Source organism: Camelus ferus, chromosome 15 (assembly GCF_009834535.1).
Source record: "Camelus ferus isolate YT-003-E chromosome 15, BCGSAC_Cfer_1.0, whole genome shotgun sequence".
In the NCBI taxonomy this organism is placed as follows: domain Eukaryota; kingdom Metazoa; phylum Chordata; class Mammalia; order Artiodactyla; family Camelidae; genus Camelus; species Camelus ferus.
This window is the reverse complement of record NC_045710.1, coordinates 30,948,736-30,962,219: the sequence shown is the minus strand read 5'-3', so window position 1 is coordinate 30,962,219 and position 13,484 is coordinate 30,948,736. Positions and strand designations below refer to the sequence as shown.

Genomic DNA, 13,484 nt, shown 5'->3' with positions numbered 1-13,484 from the left:
AAATTTCTCCATGCTTCAGGGCTGTGTTCCCTTTTTTAAATGTGTGTGCACATGCACAGAACCTTCCTGCACATCTGTCACTGTTTAGTTTAATTGAAATAATAAACATGAACCTTGAAATAATAAACACAATACTTGACCAAAGAATGAATGGAGTGGAAAATTTAGCTAATGAAATAATAAAGATTTGGAAAAATCTTTAAGGAAAAATAACCATACTGAAAGAGTTTGAGGAAAGGAAGGTAACATTTTCCAAGTAACATAAGTAATATAATCAGAACTCAACAAAAAATAGCTCTGTGTTACCACAGTTAGGTAGATGCACGAAGCCATCGGAAAGCCATTCTGTAGTCAGGGAACCTGATTTAGTGGTACAAAATAGTCTAATGACCAATTAGTTGGGTATACAGCATATGTAATTTGATTTCGGTCTGGGTTTTTATGCTTATCTTAGAATACTTACCCACTACCAGTGAGATAGCTTTGTGGAGAGAAATTGGACTAATCTGTTTATAGAACAATAATTTGCTTCAGTGATCTCCTCAAGACAACACAAAGACCTAAAACACCAGCTATGGCTTGGCCTGTTCATTTCTGTTACTTTGGGTGACGACTCAGGCAGTAGCACTTAGCATAGAAAAAAGACAGACAAGACCAACCCCCCGCCCCTTTTCCTGTTAGGGTTTTTTTTGTTTTTGTTTTCTTTTCCTTTTAAACTTCTACTACTTCTTGACTATGATGAACAGGAAAATCAGAGTGGTCTGATTCCTCCCACACCCCGATCCTTAACCACCACATCCCTCAGAGTGTAGACGAAAGAATATTGAGATATGAATTAGAGCCGAGTTCCACCTACCAGCTTTGTTGACGTTAGGAAAGCCATGTAACCCCTCTGGGCTGCTGTGTCCTCTTTGATAAAATAAGAGGATTCAGCTTTCTAAGGCTTTTTCATTTCTGCGCATTCTACTCATTATGCAATGCTGCTTTCTAGTTTCTGACTGGGAAAGTCTGGGGATTTGGAGTATGAAAGACTGAAGGAAGTTCGATACATTTTTAGTAAACGTGCTTTAGAACTGCTAGACTGATTTCTTAGGAGTATTTTGCGATGATAACATTTAGTGAGAGTTGCTTATGAAGAGTTTGAAGCCCTTGTAAGAAAGTTGCAGTTTTTATGATGTAGTCAGACTAAAGATGCAGTGTATTTTGTATTAATTTTTTTGTATAAAACAAAAGAGCCTTCAGACAGAGAGGATGTCTTCTGTTTTAGTAGAGAGGCTCTTGCTGACAAAAGCGGGCTTGGAATCCCCATGGTTGTGGCTGGTGTCTGCCTGGAGCTGGCACAGCGAACCACGGACCCTGTTACTCAGGAACCTCCCCTTTTCCTTGCTGTCCCTGCATTGTGTGATGAGGAATCAAAACAAACAGCTAAGAGTTTGTCACATTGTTCTTGGGAGCCTTGCGTGGTTCCGTTTTTACCTCTCAATCCCTTCATTATCATAAACACCAGCAGCTCTGGAGTTTTGAAATCGCTTCCTTATAAAGTAATCTTTTTTTGCTGGGGAGTAGACAGAGGGTTCATTGAATAGTCAGAACTCTAGTTTAGGCTAATATTGTGTTTTTATAGGCACAGTGACTTCACTGTTGAGGAGCCTTAAAATTTCAGCCCTCCTTTTCTACACCTAGTTTTTCAATTATCTGCCTGACTGAAGGCACAGCTAATGGGCAGCAGCTGGCTCCAGCACTTGTTGGTCCTTATTTATTCATTCAACAAATGATTTCTTGAACATCTACTGTGCCAGATGCCATGTTAGAAACACTGTTCAACCATTGAGAATACGATGTGGTAAGCCAGAGTTGCTGTGAACCTAGAGACAATTATTAGGATCTAAACTGAAAACATTTAACTCTGTAGAACTAAAAAAGGCATGTGAAGACCTGAACAAGGGACTGGGCTTGTGTGGGGCCATGATCAGGTATTTGGGGGACAGTCTCATCAGGAACTTCGGGTACTTGTATAATTTAGGGTCACTGCTTTTTCTATTTGGAATATTAACCCAGATAATATCTCATTGAATTTCAAAGCATTTTTATAATGATTTTATTTTCATTCTTAGGCATTGAGAATCAAATGATTTGTCCATAGCTACACAACTAGTTGGTGACAGACCCAGCAATAGAATCCAGATAGTTTTTTTGAACTTCACTCTGCTTCAGAGATTAGCAGTTCAACAGAAGTACGTTGATCACTTGCTGTATGTAAGAAATTGTAATAGGTAGGCACTGTAGGAGGATGAAATATTAGTAAAACATGGTTCTTGTTCCTAGAGGAACTTCTAGCTTAGCATTTTAATCTTTGATACTAGAGAAATAAATTAGATAATTTATAAGGCAGAAATGGAAGACCAAGAAAAAAGTCTACTTTCTGAGCTGTCTGCCCCAAGTTATGGGAAGAATAATTAATGCATTAACAAGCATGGTAAGAAGAAGAGCCTGATGGGAGGCAGGATAATACTTTAGACTTGTTGAATTTGAGTTGATGTTGGGAGGTTGCCTAGTGGGACAGCAGACAGTTGGAAATACAGGCCAAGAGATTGGGAGAGGGGAGGGGTCAGAGTTAGAGATAGGATGCCCTGGGACTCCTCCAATTTTTTAGCATGGAAATCCAGCATTCTGGGAAACCCTCTGTCCTAGGCAGACAGGGACATTGGTCACTCTTACTAGAGATACGTATTTGAGAAATACATATTTGAGAAAAATTTGAGAGGAAATAGTTGTAGGCACAGGTCTGGTCTCCTAAGGAGCCTTAAGAGAGAAGGGAAATGCTTATAACCTGGTATTAAATACTGTATTTCTGGAATTCAGAAACATTGGTCATTTGAAACATGGTTTCTAACCCATGTTCATAACTGTGTAAACCTTAGTTAAATACATACTTTACACAAACCTGAACCCTCTATTGGGTTTTGAATGCTGTCCTTGGTTTTGTTTTTCAGTCTTGGAAAACAGTTATCTCTTGAGATAGTACTTAGGCTAACAAAGCTGACTTTGGCTACTAGGGGGTTTCAGTAGAGAGTATCTTCATATCAATGCTATGACCTTGGTATGTGGAGACTCTGGATATGTTTATACCTGTCTGAGGAAGTTAAGGAATTGGAACACCTGCCTCTAATGGTGGCTCTTATCATTGGAAAGCACTTTTGTTTATACTTTCTTTTCTAGTTACTATACCCTCTTTCTTTGTCAGCCTTGTGTTTTAGAATGGTACACTTCATGGAGTCGGTAAGTCATAAGTTGTTCATATATTCCACAGATATTTATTGAGTTCCCTATTGGATGCCAGGCCCTGTTCTGGGTGTGGGGAATAAAGAGGTGAATAGGACAGAGTGTGTCCTTGATAGGGAGTTTATATTTTAGAGGACATCTAGAAAATAATAACAAACTATCAGACAGCAGTATATATTCTGATGTAATAAAGTTTGGTGGTAAGGAAAAAAATCTCTCTTTCCTCCTACACTAAAGTGAGCTTGGATGACAAGAAGCAACAGCTTTCTGAGGGAAGAGCTTTCCAAGCAATGGGAGCAACTAATGTAAAAGCCTTTGGTGTATTTAAAGAACAGAATGGTGAAGATGAAGCTGAGCGATGTGGTCCAAATATGTAGGGCTTGGTGAGCTAGGATAAAAAGTTTGGATGTGGTGCTCCCTGGAAATCGATGGGGGGTTGTTTGTTTTCTGAAAGGCTCCATTCAAATGGGTATAAAAAAAAAAGGTATCTTGGGAATTGTACAAACATGAGTAAGTGTGGACCCTAGTAAGTAGCTTTAAGATGATCAACAAATAAAGTACATATGTGTGTATTATAGCATTGCATGGAAGAGAGGCGAAGGACTGGTTGGGACAAATGAGAAGCTACATCAGTATAAAATAAATGGAAAAAAAGTTTCGGTTCCCAGAAACTGTGCAATATCTCTCATAGCTGCCTTTATCCTCCTCCTGACTCATTTTCTACTTGTTCTTGGAACCTTAGGTCAATTTGTTCAGTATCATCAGTAGATGATTTTAGACTAGTGCATGGAATATTTAAACTTATGAAAAGCAAACACCTTTCTTTTACATTGTGAATTTTTTGTTCTTTTAAACCTAAAATACATATTCTCTGAGTAGAAGGATATAGCCCCTCTTCCTACTCTAGTTTAAAATCAATAATCTGACCTGTTTTTTTATGTTATAGGCAGCCAAAAACTTTGCTTTGCAAAACTTTGGACTTGGGTGAGCGAGGAAAGTGGAATTCCTTGTAACAACATTAATATGATAGAGGTTTGGAGGTGATTCTGAAATTGTCAGCTTATCTTTCTTCTACTTTTTCTGAAAACTTCATTTTTTTTTTAAATGAAGAAAAGTACATTTTTTCCAGTTTCCTGTTTTCAACTGTACTCTGAGGGAATAATACTCTTAGGTCTTTGTGATGTATATCAGACCATTACTAATCAGGGACAAATCCTGGTTTTGTTCCAAAAACAAACTGATTTTTCTTTTCATTATTAGAATTATCTAAATGATTAGCAAGTGAAAAGGAAAGTGATATAAGGAACCATAGTGAGGTAAAAGTTTATTAACAATCAGTAAATAAATAGGTTTATTTTTATTGACATTTACTCTTCTGTACCCAATAACTTATTTATTTGAATAAATTTTTATTTGAAGTTGCTCTTAAAGCTGACAAAATTAAAGTGTGTTTATGGGAAAGGATTTACTTCCTTGTGCTAAAAATCCTTAGTGGTAACAGCTTTGTAAGTTGTTATTTGGGAAATGAAGATACTGGTAGAGGCTTAACCTTTAGTTCAGTTACACATAATTAATTTCCTGGCAGTTGAGTCTTGATAATTTTCTGGGAATTTTGCTTCATATGTTGGCTTTAAATGTATTTCACATTTAAAATGTGAAATTAGTTGCTTTGTGTTTGAAGGTGAAATAATTTCATTAGGCCAGCAGTGAGTCATTCGGTTAATGTAAGGAAACAGTTTATTAACAGTAATAAATGTCCCCACTTGTCTAAGGGAGTTGGAGCACCTCCAGAATGAATAAGACACAGTTGACCTCAAGTCAGTCACAAGTAGGCTATCCACTGAGTGGATTTTCTGTAGGATATTTTAATTCTCTAGCTAGCTTTCCATCCATATCACCAGTTTGTTTCAAAACTGCTTTAGCCCCTACTCTGATGGTAGATATTCAGGGACTGAAATCAACCTAAAAGGTAATCTGACTGAAACATGGTTAGGAAGGCAGTCCTTAAAACAGTGTACTCTGGTAATGCATTCTAGATGCAGAAACATGCTTTCTGAATTATGTCTAATTTGGAATTTTTATTCGACTGCTCCTTTCCTAGGGCACAGCATTAGTGCCAAGTAACTTAATCTTTTTTTTTTTTTTTCTAAATGAATGAATGAAATCCACTGAAGCAAATAATAAGAGAGTGGATAATATCTCTATCATGAGCCAGATCAAGCCAAATGTGTATCTGAGCATTTAGGGCAGGCACTTTGAAATAATGCCTTTAATTTATTAAACAAGGGCTGTGGTGTCAATCTACATTTTTGATTCTCCCTCTGTCACTTGTTAGCTGTAAATCTTGAGCAAATTATTTAACTTCTCTCTCTCTCTGTCTCTCTGCTAGATTAAAATTAGTATGAAAGATTTGAATGTGTTGATAAGTATAGTGAACACTGTCATCAACAGTTGTATAGCTGGAGGAAAAGCATTCCAGACGTAGAGAAGGTCAGGTACAAAAGTCTTGGGAGGCATGGACTTACGGTATTTAATGAATAGCTCGTAAACCATTGTGAGTGGAGTGAGTAAGTGAAGTAGTTGTAGATAAGATTAGAGAGGTAATGAGGACTAGATATTGTAAGACATAGTAAGGACTTCGGCTTTTATTCTGAGTAAAATGGGGGGTCATTGGCGAGTTTGTGAACAGAGGAGTGTCATGATCTAGTCCTTCAAAATGATTACTTTGACTGCTATGTTGAGAACAGATTGCAATAGTAAAAGCAAAAGACTAATTAGGAAGTTACTGTATTATTGTAATTTAAGAAAGGGACGGTGATGGTTTGGAGAGTGGTAGAGATAGTAAAACGTGATCTGAATCAATGCAATTTGAAGATAGAAAGACAGAAGATGATAACAGATTGAATTTGGTATTTGAGAGGAAGGATGACTTTAAAATGTTTGGCCTAAGTTACGTTATTCATATACTAGAATGGGGAAGACTGTGGTACAGTAGCTTTATGGAGGAAGATCAGGAGTTTAGTTTGGGACATATTAAATGTGAGGCATATAGTAGGCACCACATTGGGACTGCTCTGGGTTTACTTTGTTGAAGTATGTCCTTTAGGATTTCTTTTTGTGTGGATCTCTGGGAGCCAGACTCCTCTTATGTCTCTGTCTTTATCTTATGTCTACTTTCGAATGTAGTTTAGCTGCATATAGAATTCTGGTTGACAGTTATTTTTCCTCAGTGCTTTAAAGATATTGCATCTCTTATTATTGCCAAAGAGAAACTTGTCTTTGGTATAATAGGTGTTCCTTTGTAGATATACTTTTTTCCCCCCATCTTGTGATAAGATTTTCTTTTAATCAAAATTTCACCATGATATGTCTAGGTATGAATTTATTTACATGGAGTAGGTACTTGGAAGATACTTTGAATCTGAGGCTTTGTGACTTTCTTCAGTTCTGGAAAATGTTTAGCTATCTCTTTTGAGTATTTTTCTGCTAGTAATCATTCGATTCCTGCTTTCTGTAACTCCTATTAGATGAAAGTAGAGTCTCTCAAACTATCGTATGTATGTATGTGTATATACACATACATATACACATACATATTACACATATAAATATATAACATGTGTATATTTTGTGTTTTTATCCTTCTGTGTACAATTTTGGGTACTTTTTTCAGAAAACTGTCTTCTAAGTCAGTAATTCCCTAGAATTCATCTTATCTGTTATTTTTTTAAATTTTGAAGTGTATTTTCATTACCAGTATTTCCAATATCTTTATTTTCATAGATGCCTATTCTTACTTCAGTACTGCCTGGTTTTCATAATTTCTTGTTCTTTTTTAAATAGAAATTATTCCTTCATTTAGCTCTTGAGTATTCTAAACAGTTATTTTAAGGTTTTTGTCAGACTGCTCCAGAAAATTAAGCTTCATATGGAGTGAATTTCTGTTCTAATTATTGATTTTTTAAATTGTCTTTCTTAATATAAACCTTCTTTCTGTGTTTTGAATTCACAAATGCCATTGGCACATCCTAAAATAATTCCTTGGTGTCCTATAGTATCTAGTACATATATAAATTTCCTCTGTTATTTGAAAATATCTTTTTTACAGTTTTTTTTTTTTCAAGTTAGAATCTAAACAAGGCTCAGACTTTGCATTTGGTTGTTATGCCTTTGAATCTCTTTGAACATTGGTGTTCAGACTATTGATGGTTGGTTCTGGTGGCTGAGGGAGCTGAGTGGGAAGCAGCAGGAGGGAGGTAACGGATTACCTTTCTGCAGACTGTCTTCTTTAGTTTAAAAAAGAGAGAGTACTTTCCTTTGGACTTGATCTTTTTATTTTCATACTAATTTTAGTTGAATCCAGTTACGATCTTCCTAAAATGATTTACCACTAAACACCCTATTTCTTAGGATAATGTTACGTAATTTAGTAGGACATAAGTTGAAAAATTTTTTGAAAGTCAAATATTTTTAAGCACTCTAGAGTAGCAGTTAATATAATAGAGCAGAATCTCACTAACAGTAATGTCCAAATAATTTCAAAATGTTTACGACTCTTTCTAAATAACTTGCTTTATTAATTCTCCACAGGCTCTGGATGAAAATTTTAGTTGTGATGAACCTTTGAGAGAGATAAAATGATTACTAAAATATACTTTAAAATGTGTTTTTTAAATATGTATAATCTCTATAAATGTGGAATATAAATTACAGTAAACTTTAAGGTTATATTCTCCTTGTTGGAAATCTGGAGTTTCACAATACAGAACGTCAATGAGAGCTTGATTAACTTCCAGAACATTTTGAATGTGGTGCAGGCCTAGATATTAAAGCTTATTTACAGACGAGACACATGCTCTGTGTGCTTTTGTAAGAAATGGAATCTGTAATAGCTTCAAATCCTAAGACCCATAATAAAGAAGAAAGGAGGTGAAAAGTAGGAAGTGTAGGAATCCAATATCCAAATGTAGGAATATTTATTCTTTTCCAACAGTGTTAATGTATAGCAATAGTGTCTACCTTTACTTTTTGGCTCCTGGATAATTCCAAGTGTTTGCCTTATGTATGCCTTTTAGATGCCCTAATGTGAGTCTGCAGAAGCTACCAGAACAGTGGTTATGGAATGTTTTACAGGAAATTAAATGCAGTGATCCTTCATCTAAACTCTGTGCTACAAGACGCAGTGCTGGAATTCCTTTCTACATACAGGTATTTATGTACAGGTTCATAGCTGGATTTTTTGTTTGTTTGTTTTGTTTGTTTTTGGTCTTTTGACAGTAGTGAATTCTAACCCCCGGACATGTGAGCATATTGCATAAGGGACATTTCTTTTCTATAGTGTATTTCACAAGTACTGTAGCATTTGTGGCTTTGTTTTAATGTGTGGACAGTGCATTCCTAGTAACAAATCTGTTCTTGGAAGAAACCCTGTAAGAGGTCAGTCTTGTCATATGAACAGAGGATGGTAGAGATTTCTGCCTGTGTGTGGTACATTCATTGCTCACTTCCAGGAAGTGCATATACTGCCTTTTTTTTTTTTTTAATTAGAAAAAATATTCTTCCTCTCCTTTCAAAGACCCTTTAGGCAACCAGTGTTAACAATTTCTTTTGAATCCTTCCAGAAAATATCCATGCATAAAATAATCCTAATCCTAATAGCAGTGAACTTTTGTAAGTGGTTATTTCACATGCATTATCTCATTTAATCCTTCCTCAAGCCCTATTATCATCCACATATTGTGGATGAAGAAACTGAGACTTAGAAACGTTAGGTAAGTGACTTACTGAAGGCCACAGAGATAGTAAGAACAGAACTAAAACTTGAGCCCAGCACCCTACCTCCTGAACCCTTCTATGAGAGAGTGTGTGTGGGGTGTGTGTATATATGTGAATGCATTTTCTTTTTTAATGCAGATGAAAGCATGTTTCACATACCGTTTTGCTCCTTGCTTTTTTTCACTTAGCACTATACCTTAAAGATTGCTCCATATCAGCACACCCAAATATTGCTATTTGATAGGAAAATATTTTATTTCCAGTGTCAAAATTAAAAGGCCATCACCTTAATGAATCCAAAGAATGCAGACCCAAGTCCTAACGATACCAAATCAGATCCAACCTGAAAGATCTTTGTTTAATACTCAGTAGGATAAAATCTAGGAATTCGGTGGTATAACAAAAGCAATGAAAATAAGTGAAATGAAGTCTGCTTTTTAATACCCCAGCATTTCCCCCTTCTTTTTCTTATTCCTTCCTCAAATTTCCAAAGTCATGATTTTTTTATGACAATGAACACCAGTTGTAGAGGTTGATTTGATACAGAGATCACCCAGGTGGTTCTGCTGAGTGGATTCTGGGAATCTTCAGAAATCAGCTGCTCTCTGATCTGACCCATTCTGGATCAGTGTGGTTCATTCTCCTGTCTGTAATTCATTCTGACCCCGTGTGTTTTTGCCTCCCACATCTGTCTGAGGACAGATGTTAATGCAGCAGCAAGGTCTGGTTGCATGTTTGTGCCATGTGCTTCCACCCCTGGTTCCCAAGTAGTGCTAAATATCAGTAATAGTGACAAAACGTCAGGATTGCTCTTTCTTAACCTAGCATTGGGCAGAATGTCATAACTACACACAGCTTTTGGGGGATAAAAGCTGTGGTTGCCAGAAGACACATCAGTATTAAAATATAGCCTTTTATTTATTTTAGTTGAAAATTCTAAATTATTAGAAAAATCTCATCAGAGAGCCCCCATTTTTCTTTAGCATAGCTTAGTATAACATACCAATAAAGTTATATTCTTACTCTGGTGGAAAACTCTGCTTGGTGTTAGTTATAGAGAAAAACTGCCTACTGCTTAGTTTATGAGCTTACCTTTTTGTGTAGAGAGATATACAGTTTTTTGAATGGTCATTAAAAAAATAGTATATATGTTTTCTGAGCATAAATATGTTGTGAGAAATTTCTTTTTTGAACTGAACTGCTTTGCCTTTGTATCTTTATTTCCTCTTTTATGGACTATAAATGCTTAAGAAGAAGCTGAATAGCTTGAAACTTTCACTCTTGGCAGCCAGTAGCTACATGCATATGAAATAATCCATCTGCTCCCAGTCCTACACAACCACTAATCTATTTTCTGTCTCTGTTGATGTGTCCATTCTGGACATTTCATGTAAATGGAATCATATAATATGTGGTCTTTGCATCTTTTCTTTCACTTAACATAATGTTTCAAGGCTTATCCGTGTTGTAACATGTACCAGTACTTCACTCCTTTTTATTGCCTCAAGTGGTTTGATACCCTATTTTTATGTTTCTTGAATATTGGCAAAACATTAGGCACAAAATAAATAAGCAGGTCTTGAAAATTCAAATACAGGACCCTCTTTGAAGTTTATAGCATCTCCTTTTGTCCCATGGAGTTTCCAGTGTTACAGTTTGATAGTCCTCCAGATAGAATCTTGTTAAGAGTTAAATAACTGATTTATCTCTGGGGAGTTTTCAAATCCTTACAGGAAATTTAATCTAGAGGGTTTTTTTGTTTTTCAGGTAAAGAGAAGTTTCTTGTTGGATAAATTTGTTACTAAAACTGACTTGCTTATTGTATCTGAGACCTGCCACCTAATTATGGTCCTGGAAGCGTTGTCAGCAAGAGCCATTTTCAACCTCTTAGAATAATATAATTAACAAGCAAACTAGAGGTGACCTTAGAGATTCCATGATATCACCACCTAATTTTACAGATGAAAAATCTGAAGGGTGGAGAGGTTAAGCTGCTTGTCCAAGGCCACATGGCTTAATTAACTTGCTTAACACCACATGATTTTATAGAGGGGATTTTGCATTTTGGAATCAGTTCTGGGAAGTAGCGAACAGGTGTATATAAAATAATGGTCCTGATAATTTTTGCCTTGTTTTTCCATAGGCATTGTTGGCATCTGAACCTAAGAAAGGTAAAATGGATTTATTGAAAATAACAATGAAAGAGTTAATCTCTTTGGCGGGGCCTACAGATGACTCACAGAGCACAGTCCCCAAGGTAATAATGGAAATCTACAACCCTGCTAGGAAGTCAGTGGTTTTAAATCTTTGCTGTACTTTAAAAAAATATATAATCTGCTCAAGATACAGAACTCTTGAAGACAAGACAAACATTGAAGGTTTTTTGGATGAGTTTTGCTTTGGTTTTGGTTTCGGGGCCACAAAATAAACCATTGCTTTAGTTGATATATATTGACCAAAGTGATCTGTTTTTAAACTCTAGTGAAAACAGTCAATTTAGGCAAGATATTTTATAATATTACTATTGTATCTAAAAATGAATGTGCTGTCACTTTAAAATTTCATGTGTGCTGCTTTGAGTTGTATATTTTATAATTCAGCAGTTCAATCTGTCCCTAAAATGGAGTGTCTGACTTTTGATATATTCACATTTTGATTTCAGCTAATACTTTGTCCCTTTTAGTCACTGCTAACATTGGTTTAAGTATATATTTGTGTGTGGGTATGAAGTTGGGTTAAGTATTCCACACAGCTCTACTCCATTCTATGGTAGTAAACACCTGTCAGATACTTCTTGTCTGGGCTTTCTCAGTAAATGCTTCATGGTAGGAATGTTTCTACCCAACTGTGGGAGGCCCATGTTAGGTCAGAGGACAGACTGAGAGCTGAAGTTTACAATCAAGTACAATAAGTTTATATGGTTTTATTTCAGAGCGTGTGGGAGGTTTTAAAGGGAAGCCCATGGGCCAGAATGTGGACAAGTGGAAAAGGATAGGATTTGTTAACACATGTCAAATGGTAGCCTGTGACGCTATGATGTGAAATTTCTTTAAAAATTTTAAATAAAAAGTTAGATTTTCAGATACTAACTACTATATATAAAATAGATAACCAACAGGTTTATACTGTATAGCACAGGGAATTATATTCAGTATCTTGTAGTAACCTATAATGAAAAAGAATATGAAGTCGAATATATGTATGTACATGTATGACTGAGCTATTATGTTGTACACCAGAAATTGACACAACATTGGTAAACTCCAATTAAAAAAAAGTAAGTAAAAAAAAAAGTTACTGATCACCTTTCAGATTTTACGATATTCCCCCCTCCAAAATGTGAAAAATGTAATTGGTTCCATTTTCTTAGACTATCACCTTAAAAAAATAGTATTTTTAATAAGAACACTTAAAAATAATGGAGTTTGGTTTTAAAGAGGGCTTTAAATTATTGCCTTAATTAGCTTCAAGATCATTAATTGCCACTAGTGATCATTTTTATTAAATTGGTAAAAATTTAAAATTTCATCTCTGACCAGCCTTCTAGGTGTTAGATGATATTTGCCTTCCTTCTCCCCCTCATGCTTTATTTATTTTTTTAATGTATCTATGAAACATTTCAGCACATAAAAATGTCTGGTGAATAATCAACATCCATGAAACCGATTCCAAGTTTAAGTAAAACATTACAGATAAAATTGTGTACACTGTAGAGTCCTCCACATCCTATTTCCCTTTCTTCCTCTCAGCTATAATCACTAAACCAAATCATTTCATGCATTTTTTTCATTCTTTTAAGAGATTTTTTTACATGAATGGTGATATCTGCACATCGTTTTATAGTTTGGGGTTTTTTCAATCAACATTTTAAAAAATTAGTAAGCTCCAAGTTCATTTTAATTTATGAGCAGTATTTCATTGTATACAAATTTTTGCCTTTCTACTTGGTGTGAAATGGTATTTCCCATTTTTATTTTGCATTCTCTGATAACTGGCTAGCTTTAACATCTTTCCATGTATTTATTAGTCTTTTGGATAACTTCTGTGAATTGCCTGTTTAAAGACTTTGTCTACCTTTAATTTGGTTATTTGTCTTTGTTTTGCAGGAGTTGAGTTTTTTTGTTGTTGTTTTAAAATTATTTTTATGATATTTTTTCCTTTTTGGTTGTTTGAATTACACATATCTTCTCCAGTCTGCCGCTTCTTTTCACTTTGCTTATTATTCTATTATTGCCTGGAAGTTTTAAATTTTAACCAAATGGAATACATCAGCCTTTTCTTTTATGGTTTGTGCATTTGGATCAGGGTCAGAAAGATATTTTACATTTTCGTTTTAAAGTTCCACTTGTCACATTTCCGTCTTTATACCATCCCTAATCTGTTTTTGTTTGTAAAAGAAAATAATTTATTATTTTCCCTTGGATTAG

The 13,484-nt window shown here is 35.3% G+C and overlaps 1 protein-coding gene across 3 annotated transcripts in view; it reads left to right on the top strand.

Moving 5' to 3' along the window:
* Nucleotides 1–13,484, top strand: part of THADA (THADA armadillo repeat containing) — a 286,708-nt gene that overhangs the window by 52,308 nt on the left and 220,916 nt on the right. For all 3 annotated transcript variants that reach the window (XM_032497409.1, XM_032497410.1, XM_014560974.2), the window contains exons 23-24: nt 8,358–8,490; nt 11,201–11,314. In XM_032497409.1, the coding sequence (XP_032353300.1) occupies nt 8,358–8,490; nt 11,201–11,314 (247 nt within the window). The remainder of the gene's footprint in view (nt 1–8,357; nt 8,491–11,200; nt 11,315–13,484) is intronic.